The 12959-nt window shown below is 44.1% G+C and overlaps 1 protein-coding gene across 1 annotated transcript; it reads left to right on the forward strand.

Annotated features, from left to right (window-relative positions):
- Window positions 1-7171: 7171 nt before the first annotated feature.
- Window positions 7172-11122, forward strand: LOC148341992 (uncharacterized). Its single transcript, XM_088288730.1, has 2 exons — window positions 7172-7405; window positions 9174-11122. Exon 2 carries the CDS (start codon window positions 9305-9307, stop codon window positions 10823-10825), a length of 1521 nt encoding a protein of 506 aa, XP_088144856.1. The 5' UTR covers window positions 7172-7405; window positions 9174-9304; the 3' UTR covers window positions 10826-11122.
- The last annotated feature ends 1837 nt before the right edge of the window (window positions 11123-12959 follow it).

Genomic DNA, 12959 nt, shown 5'->3' on the forward strand with positions numbered 1-12959 from the left:
TGAGTTTACATTGGGTTAAAGTTAAATTCTAACATTGATATAAAGATAAATTCCAACAATATGCAGGTATACGTGTATGTGCAGGTGTAAGGGTGTGTCTGTGTTTATGCATGCGTATGTGCATGTGCTCTGATCTCCAATTGTTCCGTCTTTCAGAATGTGTTTTTTTATAGCGTCTGTGTGAGTCCTCCAGTGCCCAATTTGGTATGTTTGCATCTCTACAGCCAATGTGGAGAATGTGCTTTGTCGTATTTGACCATGAAGTGCTGTGAATGTGAATGCAAGTCATGGAAATGCTATGTGTGCAAATTTGTTCTCACTACCCAAAATTTCAATAAAGTTCACACATTTCAACTAAGTACTATACATTTAGCATATGAGAAAAATGTAAATAAAAAAACATCAGGACTACAATCCCAGTTATTCTTGTGACCCGTGCTTCTAGTTCCATTTGATAAATGCTTTTTGTTTCATCAATGTTTAACATATTCCGTAAATATGAACCTGCCAAATTAAATAATTGACCTTCTGTCCCGTAAGTGTTTAAAATAATGCCAGCAATCATAATACAATCCTTCATTTATTGCAGTCGTCTTATCATTGCAGTTGTCAGGGTCGCCGGTCGGCGAGGAGGAGATGGACCCAGAATGCGAGGAAGCTGGAGAAGGTGTAACTTAAGCAATTTATTAGGGGACCAAAATAATGACAGACAACGGGGCAGGGTGCAAAATAAGAAAGGCGAACTTAACGTGGCAAACTGGATCACAAGAGTGAGGAGCAAGGACAGCGACAAATGCTAGTGGGCGAGAGCGGGGGCGAGAGCGGGGGCGAGAGCGGGGGCGAGAGCGGGGGCGAGAGCGGGGGGCGAGAGCGGGGGGGCGAGAGCGGGGGGCGAGAGCGGGGGGCGAGGACAAGAGCATGAACGAGATCAGAGAGCGGTCGTGACAGTCCGTAACGGAGCAATGCACCGCCAATGAGTTGTCGGAGTGAGGTGTTCAAATAGTCCAGTAATTAGGGGAGCAGATGGGCATCAGGTGTGTGAGGGTACCGGGGAACAGGTGCGTGGCTGGTGGGGAACGAGTGCTGGAGGGAACGCCCCACTCAGCTGACTAAATAAACAGAATGAGCACATGGCAGGAAGGTGAAGAAAATAATAACAAAAACACTGACATGACCGACATGGGTTATGACAGCAGTATTTTTTATCATTGCAGCATTTTATTAATTTTCCCTCTGTACCATAGACAGACATTCGGAGTGTTTCCTTACACTTGTAAATGTTGTGGGATGTAAGTGTGTATATACACATGGGGATTTGTGTATTTACGTATATACTGTGTATATTCGCATAGGTTTGCTTTTTCTGAATGTCTGCTGCTAATGTTATACATTAACGGCCACATTGCACCACCGCCTCTGTGTGATCTATATCTTTGCTGCTGTAACACTGCAAATTTCCCCATTGTGGGACTATTAAAAGACATCTTTATCGTTATCTTTAAAAACCTTGTGTTGGTGCTTGCAAAATAATTTTCCATAAGATTAAGATTGAACAAAATGGGGAAACAAAAATTTAAAAAGTAAATACTGTAACTATTAAACATTGAATACTAAATTATTCCTAAAACAGATCAATGAATCTTGAAATTTAGAGTGAATTATTGCAGTTTAATAAATACTGAAACAAATAATGAAATATTACAGTACTTTAAATAAATACCGAAATCATTTTCGAACACAATAACAGTTAAGTAATAAAAGAGTGACATATTTTAATTTAAAATTCGCAATCACATCACAACCTGGTGAAAAACCCTGTAAAAAGGCAAATATGTTGACATAAAGTATCACTTTATCATGTCAACTGTTAATAACAGGGAAATACATTTGGAATACTATCCAACCAACAACATGGTGTCAGATGTGAAAACAAAACCAGCAACAAAAGTAAAATTCAATACATCTCTCAAGTTCATATTTGGGAACTAAAATGTTTGTTCATGTGCATCTTAGGTTTTTCTCTATGTTTAGAAGAAGATAACGATGATTTGCATCGCAAATGGTGACATCTGTCGGTGAGTTGGTGACAGTGCTCCACAAAGCCAGCAGCCAATCATATCACAGCGGGGTGTGTCCTGTTCTTCCGCTTTCGTGACGAACAGACTGCCATTTTCTCGAAGGAAAAAAACGACGCCATCTTTCATTCGTCTCGTCGAACAAAGAGAAGCTCACGAGTTATCGCCAAGCAGAGGTCAAGTGCGGATTTGTTGAGATTGACGTTTGAAAATGTGTGCAAGAACGACACCCAAGTACAAAGAGGAACTTTGTGGAATAAAAGAAGAGAACGAGCAACATCTTCAACTGCTGGGCGAAGGTTGGAAGCAGCCTCGTGTTGTGCTACACGAAGCAGGTTTGTACACGTTTTACTCTCATTTGCTTGGTAAAGAACGACTTTCTATCATTAGAAATATGCATCACAACATTAAGTTGTTTGGGGAAATGCGTTCGAGGGCATTGCCGTTTTATTTTTAATTATTGCCTTTTACTTGCCGGTGTCGTGCCAAAGTACTTACCCCTGCCAAAATCTGTATCCCCTGTCGCGGGAGCGCGCACGCATTGACTGAAGGCGGCGCGATGTTACTACGTTTGTTTTCATTGAAAGGCACGAAGAATGTATGATTTTGTGTGTTTGATTTGCTGTAATTTAAACCAGGGTTTCCATAAAAGTGGTAGTCTTCGTCGGTGTGGGTTTCAGCACACCATTCGCTACAATTTAACACGTAAAGTAAGCGTTTGACTCCTCCGAAATCGGGGGGAAATTCCCTGAATTTGCATTAGTTAGACCAAAGAAATTTTGCAATCAATGAAGCTACCATAAGGGAATTTCAGTGATCAAAACACGATGGAAAGGGGAGAGGATTAGTGAAGTGGGCTATATCGTTTTTCCAGCGAGATCAAATTAAGTGGCAACATACAGATAGGTGGTATCCGGTTAGAGAACACGTAATTGTATTCCAATTGACTGATTTGTTTATTTTTTTATAACCACCGATAGCTGCGTCAAGAGTAGCAAAAGAATAAAAAAAATAAATAAAGTCACTCGCGTTCTGCGTCGGACTCGAGGTGCATTCACTGACCACTTAGGCAGTAGGATAGTTACCAGGGGGGTCTGATTCTGGCAGCACCTGCCAGAATAGGTACCCCCCTCTAATCACAAAAATATTGACCCCAACCATCAATTGACCTATTCTGTGTGCTTATTGGATCATTTCGAGTATGTGTGGCAAGTTTGAGCAGGATCGCTCTTTTCTAAGCAAAGTTACCAGGGGGGACCTATCCTGGCAGCCCCTGCCACAATAAGTACCCCCCTCTAATCACAAAAATATTGACCCCAACCATCAAGTGACTTATTATGTGTGCTTATTGGATCATTTTGAGTATGTGTGGCAAGTTTGAGCAGGATCCCACTTTTCTAAGCAAAGTTACCAGGGGGGACCTATTCTGGCAGCACCTGCCACAATAAGTACCCCCCCCCCCTCTAATCACCTGCTTTGATAAATGCAGTAATCAAATTAATGCATATGCAAACAGTCACAAACACACATTTACATATTTATTTAAGTGCTAATACTATAACAAATAAATTTCACAAAGTAATACTACTGTATCATAGAACTTTACATACTGTAATAGTGCAGTCCTTATGTAATATTTATGCTGTCCTCAGTAAATTTTGTCAGTTGTTTTATAATTGGAATTCTATTTCTATGTGTAATTTTGTTTATTGTTTGATCCTCAGTCGGTTACTTTGTGGCTTTTTGACTTTTTTTGCATGTAGGCTTAATATCATTATTGCGACACCTGGACCGAATTGAGTGTGTGGACACACTTGGACTGAAGAACTTCAGCCAGTTAAGTGTTGTAAACTGGCCAGATTTGCCAGTTGCAAATGAAGAAAGCACTCCTCGATTTCCTTCAGAAGTACAACAGGCAGACTGGATGGAAGGGTTGCTGAGGCTGTGACGTGTCGGAAGCTGTTGGATGACCATTTGATATGCCTCTCCTCACGAGGGTCGCAGGCATCCTGGAGGCTATTCCAACTGTCTTTGGCAGTAGGCGGGGGGACACCCTGAACTGGTTGCCAGCCAATCGCAGGGCACACAGAGACGGTCTGGTCAAGGCCACGCAAAATCAAAAACCTGGCTGCGGTCCGCCCCGTATTGGCACAGGATGTACGCAGGGGTTTGTGAAGAGATGAGATGAAAGTACGTGGAAGTTCGGCCTAATTAGGGGGGTTGCTGCTTCGTTTTTTTTTATTGTTATTTATGTTGACACATGTGGGGCATGTGTCAAAGGGGGGAGATAGGTGCAGTATTTTGTTCTCGTAATTGTTTTTTGCATGTAAGCATTTTTAATAGGACATGTCAACAATGATCATGCAGAGGTGAAAGAGTTGAAGATTGGGCCCAGCAGGAAGAATGTAAGCAGAGCCCTTCGTGATGAAAATGTTAACATATGGTTAAGGAACAGGTCTCTTTGATGGCAAAAGTCTGACTACGGTAAACAATTGATAATTAGACCTCAATGAAGTGATTGTGCAGTTGAAAAGTTCATATATTGACTGTGAAAATTTAAAGTGAGAAACTAGGATTAACTATTTGGCAAACACTAGAACGTATTCAGTCTCGAGGAAGACTGAACGCAGTAAAATTGCAATAAGAAGAACAATAAACCAGCCCAGAGTGTTACAATGTCCTGGAAACAAAAGTTTGGGATTGCCCCTGAGGGTGAAATTCCTCTCTGAACTCCTCCTTTGTGCCCCCGGCAGCAACTCATGAAACAGGGAAACTGATAAAAGATACAATTTTGTTGAAACAGAACATGCAAGGTTAAAGGTCATGCAAAACGAAAAAAAAAACCCATCTAATGTTCCATACTTCAGTTTGGCGACGGATGTACTACGATAATTCAATTAATGGAACGACATTTTGAGATGGAAATGACAGGAATATGATGAATTATCATGTTGTGATGGATTAAATTAGATTATGAATTAAATTACACATTTTTAGTCTGCGCATAATCCACTTCAAATTATACTGACTCATTGGTTGTGGAAAACGGGGTTATATTAGTTCAGTGGTTCTCGATTATTTCCTGTCACGCCCCCCCTACCAAGAAGAAAATAAATTCCCGCCCCCCACTCCAGTTATTTTTTACATTTTGTACTAATGTACATGTTCTTTGTATATTAATGTTGGATTGTCAATAAAATATCCCCGAACAAAGATAAATTGATAAAAAAAATATATCATTTTGAGAACGACTATTGTGAGGATCTCGAAACTCAGCACTCTGTGGTGCGAATATTGATGGGATGATAAATATTTACTATTCGTTTTTGTTTAGTTTTTTTTTTTACTTTATTAACATGAACAAACCAAACAGTTATTAATACGTACATAATATAGAAAAGACAAAAAGAGCCAGGGGGATTTCAAACAAAAATTCTATATAAATAACATAAAGCACCAGTTTGAATATGTTGACTATACATTTTTTTTTATGTTCACAATCTGTTTGACGTCGAACCGCTTCGTTGTGATGACGTCAGCCATTTCCGTGTTCCAGCCTGAGAGCGTCTGCTAAAGTGCTCACGTAGCCATCGTCTTATTTTGTTTGGATACGTCATGGTTGCAATACAACATTTCTGTTCATAGCTGCTGGCTCTCCGCCCGAACGCGGTTTGAGTCAGACTTCTTTTAAAAGTCGAGCGTCCATCGAAGCAATTCATTTTAGCGCTTAGCGCCTCCTTGCTCGCTCTGCTGAGGCGCAAGATAGCTTAGCATTTAAAGAGCGGCGAAAGAAATCACTTCCGGGTCAACGAGCGACGGGGCGACGCTTTTTTTTTTAAACCAGTACTGCGTGAACTCGGGGCACAAACAGCTTTGACGAGCTCAAACTCGCGTGGTCTGAGATCGCCTTTTTTGGTCCCAAAACCATGCAAAAAAGCATGTTCGCCAGGGTCGCCGCGCCCCCCTCAGCATCGCACCGCGCCTCCCCAGGGGGGCGCGCCCCACTATTTGAGAATCACTGTATTAGTTAGTTAAAAAAGAATAGCTAAATTATAGTTGTGTTCATGGGGATTGAATATGAATCATAAACAGAAGACAAAACCAATTGGCATTGGCATTTGTAAAATATGATGAGGGATTAAGTTGGTGAGCTCTTATGGGAGACGGGGCGAGACGCGAATGGATTGAAGCTTCCGCCAGTGACCCGTCCAATAGTGTCACCACCACTCAGCTGTGCTGGTGGCCGTCCTCGAGGACGTGCGCCTCCCAGTTACTGACATCAAGCGAAACAATCCGTCAATGAGAAACTGCTAATCAGAATGAGTAGAACCCCCGTTTTTGCATCGATGAAAGAAAATATTGGATTGGATGGAGAAAAAGAATTGTTACACTTGCAGGTTCAGGGGGCCAAGAGTGCTAATTCTCCGGGAAAGGAAAAAAGAATATGGGGGGGGGAAATTAAATAAAACAGGGGGAAGCAGCTAATGCAGCAGCCGACGCATGCAGCTCCCATTGCGTCTGCTCTTTCCGTTTCCGCTGCTCCTGGGCCAGGTTCTGGTGACGCAGCGCCACAGCAGGCTTGTTGTCCGCACCGGCTGGTCAACAAGGTCACGTAACCAGGGTTCGCGGTTAACTTTAAAAACTGCTTGCCCATCGGGCAAGTTGCCCATAATTTTACCTTGCCCGTGGCCAAATTTCACTTGCCCCGGGCAATCGGGAAGCGGTTAACCGCGAACCCTGGTAACAGAAGTAGGGGTGGTTATAGAGATGGGTTGTGAGTGGGACGTGCTTTTGCTGTGGGGTGTGGGGTGACTGGGTGATGAGCGGTCCAAACCGAGCCACTTCCTGAAATGTGCCATCCTGTGGTCCAGTGCCATGCCTGTCACAAAGAGCTCCACTAGCACCGGGGCGCCATCGCTACCCCCTCCTCCGACAATGCTTCTATGGCTTCCAAACGCACACTTGACGCCTCAACCCGATTGGGACCCCATTCCACGAAAGGGGTGCCCGCGGAGCCTCAGCATTCAAGGACCGGCAGGTCTTGGCATTCCGGTGACGATTGATGGACAACAGTTTTTGATGGTGGAACCAGATATTCCACGCTTTGCAAGCTTGAAGAGCAACAATGAGCAACAATACTCTCATGCTTGTGGGACTCTTGAGATTGGCCAAGTCACTGCCATGGACTGAACCCGCACCTGTGAAACAAACGCTGGAATTCGAGTGGGACTGAATTTGACTGTGCACATCCGCCGGGGGAAGCATATGTTGTCCTCCGTTCCAGTCGACTGGGCAGCTCTGAGACCAGGGTCTCCATCCTCCCGCTGCTGGTACGTCTTGTTCCTGCTCTGGTCTGCGTGGTGAAGCCGCCTCCACCCCTTCAAACCACCAATTGGTCCTTTGCATTGAACACTGAGTTATGATTATTTGGTTTGTCAGGATGCATTCACCCAATTTCGAGGGTCAGAAGTGCATCTTGCATTAGGATTATGTATTTGTGATGTCTACCGGTGCTGCCTCGCATGTGTGCCTTGCCCCAGAGCCGAGGAAACGGTCAGAATTGTCCATGTTCGCTGAGCCACAAATCACATTAACAATCGGTTCGCATCATCATACTAAAGATTTCGGCCCATTGGTGAAGACGGTTGGCGGAGTTAATTTCAGATGTAGAATACTCCATGTCACTAGCAGGGTGTGGTGTTTCAGCACCCATTACGAATTCTTCTGTTATGGAACATTTTCCGAATTTCGACACTTTGGTAGACAGTGAATGGGTCACTCTGAAGCGAAAGCTCTGTTTGCGTCTCTGCCAGAGAGGTCGTGGACCCGGGGTCTGACTGATGTTGTGCTCTGCTCCACAGCTTCTCCAATTTGTTTTTGCTATATCTGCGAATGTTTTTATATTATTGTGAAAGAAATTAAGTTTGTCATCTCATCATGTTTCAAAACTATGCTTACGGGTTAATAGAAGGTCACAAAAACATGGACCTCTTAAACAGGAAAACGTGAGTTCAGTGGTAACAGAGTTGTGTCTATGCTGGCAGTTTAGCAGGAAGCCACAAAAACAGATGCACGTCTTGAACCGTGTTTGACAGGAAACCGTTTAGCTCGCATTGAACAGAAGTGTGACCCAAACATGTCTTGGAAGCTGAAACCGTTCGAACAACAGGAAGCGTGTGGACGGGTGTGATAAAGTCAAAGTGTTCATGTTTTTCCATTCTTTATGAGTTGGCATATACAAATTGCTTTGCTGTGCTTCAATAAAAGGCCGCACAGGAGCGGGAACGCTTTTCTCTTTGGCGGACTGCTCCTTGCAAGTGACAAAGACAATCTTGGCTGGGTGATTCATTTGTGCAGGCTTGTTGCGTTTTTTTACAATAACTTCTCTCACATATCTTGTTCAAGCAATTCCTTATGGAATGATTCAACCTGACTCTAAAAACTGTGCACACTGCGGCAAAAAGATCAATGGCGGTTGATGAATTTTAGTGGATAAAACACAAAGGGTTAAGTTTTTAAAAAAATCAAGTACGTATTGGTCTTATTTATGAACTTTGTACTGGCTTACAATGGTCTTAAAAAGGGAAAACGTCACAACCCCCTTTTCTACCAACAAGCCCAGGAACATTTAGTTCTATCTCGAAATGCAAAAAGAAATACTTGTTAACATATTTCACTTGAAGGATTCCTATTTTATCGATGACATTATGTTGCGATGACCCCCAGTGGTCTGCATCAATATGTTGGGGTCCCACAACAGGTCTTCCATCACACCCACACAATAGCGTGTGTGTGCCGACTTCAGTTCGCTTCCAGAAACGTCTGTGACTATGTCAGGAATTAAATCTGGCATCAGCCGCAACGTGCTTCCTTTTCAGATGCTCGTTTATCACAGCTGTGCTGGTAGAAAAGGGAGGTTTACATCGTAGGACGTAATTTTGTGAAATACCCCCATGGTCCGGTCCAAATCGGGGTCGCACGCATTGCTCCGTGTGCGGCAGGCACAAGTCAAGGTAGCACGGTAGAAACAATATCAGACAAAGTTGCCGCCTGAGCTTTGACTTGACCAAACCAAATTTGTCTTTTTGTGTCCTGCAGACGTCAGACAAAATGATCTCCGTTCTGTGAAAGAGGAGCCAGACTTGACTCACATCAAAAAGGAGGAGGAGGAGGAGGAGATCAACAAGTCACCACTGAACGTTGTCCCTATAAAGACTGAAGATGAAAACATGGGTGAGCGTGAGGACAACAGAGGGGCGGAGCCTACAAGCAGCAACTCAAGTCATCACGTGACAACAGAAGGTGACGAAGACCACTGGGGGCCATCACAAGCACAAAATGAGGACACATTATCATGCTCTCCTGATGATGATGATGATGACGATGATGGGCAAGCCAAAGAGGAAAGGGCATGTCACACTGACTCATTAACTTCAAAGTTGTCTTTAAAACCGCACACAAGAACACACAGTGGAGAAAAAACATTTTCGTGCTCATTTTGTCGCAAAAGCTTCTCTCGAAAGTCAAGTTTAAAAAGGCACGCAAAAACACACAGTGGAGAAAAACCTTTTTCTTGCTCAGTTTGTGGCAAAAGCTTTTCTTTTAAGTCATATTTAATAAAACACACAAGAACGCACAGTGGAAAAAAACCCTTTTCCTGCTCAGTTTGTGGCAAGAGTTTCTCTCGAAAGTCAAGTTTAAAAAGGCACGCAAGAACACACAGTGGAGAAAAACCTTTTTCTTGCTCAGTTTGTGGCAAAATCTTCTCTCAAAACGCAACGTTAACAAGTCACTCAAGAACACACAGTGGAGAAAAACCTTTTTCCTGCTCAGTTTGTGGCAAAGGATTCTCTCAAAATGCATATTTAACAATCCACACAAGAACACATAGTGGAGAAAAACCCTTTTCCTGCTCAGTTTGTGGCAAGAGTTTCTCTCGAAAGTCGCTTTTAACAATCCACACAACAACACACAGTGGAGAAAAACCCTTTTCCTGCTCAGTTTGTGGCAAAGGATTCTCTCAAAATGCATATTTAACAATCCACACAAGAACACACAGTGGAGAAAAACCCTTTTCCTGCTCAGTTTGTGGCAAGAGTTTCTCTCGAAAGTCGCTTTTAACAATCCACACAAGAACACACAGTGGAGAAAAACCCTTTTCCTGCTCAGTTTGTGGCAAGAGTTTCTCTCAAAAGTCGCTTTTAACAATCCACACAAGAACACACAGTGGAGAAAAACCCTTTTCCTGCTCAGTTTGTGGCAAAGGATTCTCTAAAAAGGCACATTTAACAAGGCACACAAGAACACACAGTGGTGAAAAACCTTTTTCCTGCTCAATTTGTGGCAAGAGTTTCTCTCGAAAGTTGCATTTAACAATCCACACAAGAGCACACAGTGGAGAAAAACCCTTTTACTGCTCAGTTTGTGGCAAGAGTTTCTCTCGAAAGTCGCATTTAACAATCCACACAAGAAGACACAGTGGTGAAAAATCTTTTTCCTGCTCAGTTTGTGGAAAATGCTTCTCTCAGAAGGCAAATTTAACAAGCCACACAAGAACACACAGTGGAGAAAAACCTTTTTCCTGCTCAGTTTGTGCCAAGAGTTTCTCTCAAAAGTCGCATTTACGAAGCCACACAACAACACACAATGGAGACAAGCCATTCAGTTGCAGCGTTTGTGCTAAAAAATTCTTCACTAAACAGGGTGCTGAGAGTCACAATTGTGCTGGTGAGAATAGCAGCGATCCTTGAAGCTTGAAAAAAATAAAACAAAAAACTGAAGGAACTGACTCTTGGTGGTAAGATGTATATGTGATTTTGGATGAAATATTATATATTGAATTTTGCAAAGCTTTTTTATTGACATTAAGCCAATGTGATCCGTGCCAGAAGAAGCAATGTGTCTGAGTGATGATTTGTTTTGGTGGTTACATCAAACATGTAAATTAATTGCCTTTACCTGGAATAACATTTGTTAACATTATGCTTTTCAGTTGTGTTTTTAATCGTATTTAATGGAAAAGGTGTGAGAAGAAACTGTGCTGATGAAATCGTTGCCTTCCACAATCATCAATAAAATCACTTGTTCCACTTGCTCAACTGGCCTTCATTACGCTGTGAAAAGGTGAAAAACTGAACTAGAAGTTGAACTATAAAAAGAACAAAGCTCACCCCTATGCTTGGAAGGGGGGTGGTGACTATCCAAGTGGGGGGACTATCCATGAACTTTCGGGTGTGGGTTGCCGCTGTACGCGACCCCTGCATCATAGGACTGGACTTTCTACGAACACCCCGGTGCGTGCTTGACCAGGGGAGGAACGCGTTGGCTTTTCCAGGAGGCCCCACAGTTGAAATGGTGCGCCCTACACAGCCTGAAAAGTCATTCCTTCCGACGTCGAGCGCAGCCATTGCACAGCAGGATTCTGATCCCACCCATGAACCGCTGGCTCCTATGACTTCTCCACCCACATCAGATGCCCACATTGATGAGCATTCCTCTTCCCCGGCCCCGTGGTCCATGACAGGTGGAGTGGACAGATTGACGGCAGTGCGCGAAGTGTGGAAGCGCAACAGTGATGGTTTGGAACCCAAGCAACAAGACGAGCTGTGGCAACTGTTGTGGGACTTTAAGGACATTTTTGTGCTGACAGAAGAGGAGGTTGGCCGAACAGACTTGGTGCAGCACGAAATTGACACGGGGGATGCACGACCTATCAAAGCACGCCCCCGCCGCCTTCCCCTTGCACATCAGGCAGATGCGGACAGCGCAATTGACGAGATGCTGAAAGCTGGTATCATTGAGCCATCTGACAACCCTTGGGCCTCAGGGGTTGTCATGGTAAAAAAAAAAAGACAGTGAAGAAAAGGTTCTGTGTGGACTATAGACCCTTAAACAGCGTGACCAAGAAAGACTCCTATCCACTGCCCCGCATTGATGAGACTCTGGATCTGGTGTCTGGATCGTCCTGGTTCTCCTCATTAGACCTGCGCAGTGGATATTGGCAGGTGCCCCTCAGCCCGGAAGCCAGGCCAAAGACTGCTTTCTGTACTGGCAGGTGGTTGTGGCAGTTTCGAGTTCTCTGTTTCGGCCTGTGTAATGCACCTGCTACCTTTGAGCGGCTTATGGACAAGGTGCTGGCTGGCATCCCCCGACAGGAATGTTTGGTCTATTTGGATGACATCCTGGTCCATGGGAACGCTTTCCATGCAGCCTTGGAGGCCCTGCGCCAGGTCTTACAAAGAATTTCCACTGCGGGTCTGAAACTTCACCCTGACAAGTGCTGCTTCATGAGAAGAGAGCTTGAGTTCCTGGGACACAAAGTTGGAGGGGAAGGCATTATCACATTGGAGGAGAAAGTGCGAGCCGTGAGGGACTGGCCTACTCCCAGCAACCCGCGTGAACTGAAGAGCTTCCTTGGGCTGGCATCCTATTACAGGCGATTCGTGCGGGGTTTCTCATGTCTAGCTGCACCGATTTTCTACCTGCAGCGGAAGGACACTGATTTTGACTGGACTCCCGAGTGCAGACGGGCCTTCAGCTCGCTAAAGAAGGTGCTGACGGAGGCACCCATTCTCGTCCCCCCAGATGCCAACCTGCCGTTTGTCCTGGACACTGATGCCAGCAATGTCAGAATTGGGGCGGTTTTGAGTGAAGTGGGGGCAGACGGGGAGAGAGTAGTGGCATACTTCAGCAAAACCTTGAATAAGGCTGAACGGCGTTATTGTGTCACACAAAGGGAACTGCTGGCAATTGTGAGAGCCATTAGCCATTTTCGATATTGTCTGTCGGGTTTCCCCTAATTGTACACACTGACCATGCAGCACTCCAGTGGCTATTGTCTTTTAAGGAGCCTGAAGGACAGATTGCACGCTGGCTTGAAGAACT

The sequence above is a fragment of the Idiotropiscis lumnitzeri genome, chromosome 2 (genome assembly GCF_059441095.1).
Source record: "Idiotropiscis lumnitzeri isolate Australia: NSW breed Sydney's pygmy pipehorse chromosome 2, RoL_Ilum_1.0, whole genome shotgun sequence".
Taxonomy (NCBI): Eukaryota; Metazoa; Chordata; class Actinopteri; order Syngnathiformes; family Syngnathidae; genus Idiotropiscis; species Idiotropiscis lumnitzeri.

What these genes read in the sequence shown, in the direction of transcription:
- LOC148341992 (XM_088288730.1), top strand. Translation starts at nt 9,305, where the DNA reads ATGGGTGAGCGTGAGGACAACAGAGGGGCGGAGCCTACAAGCAGCAAC.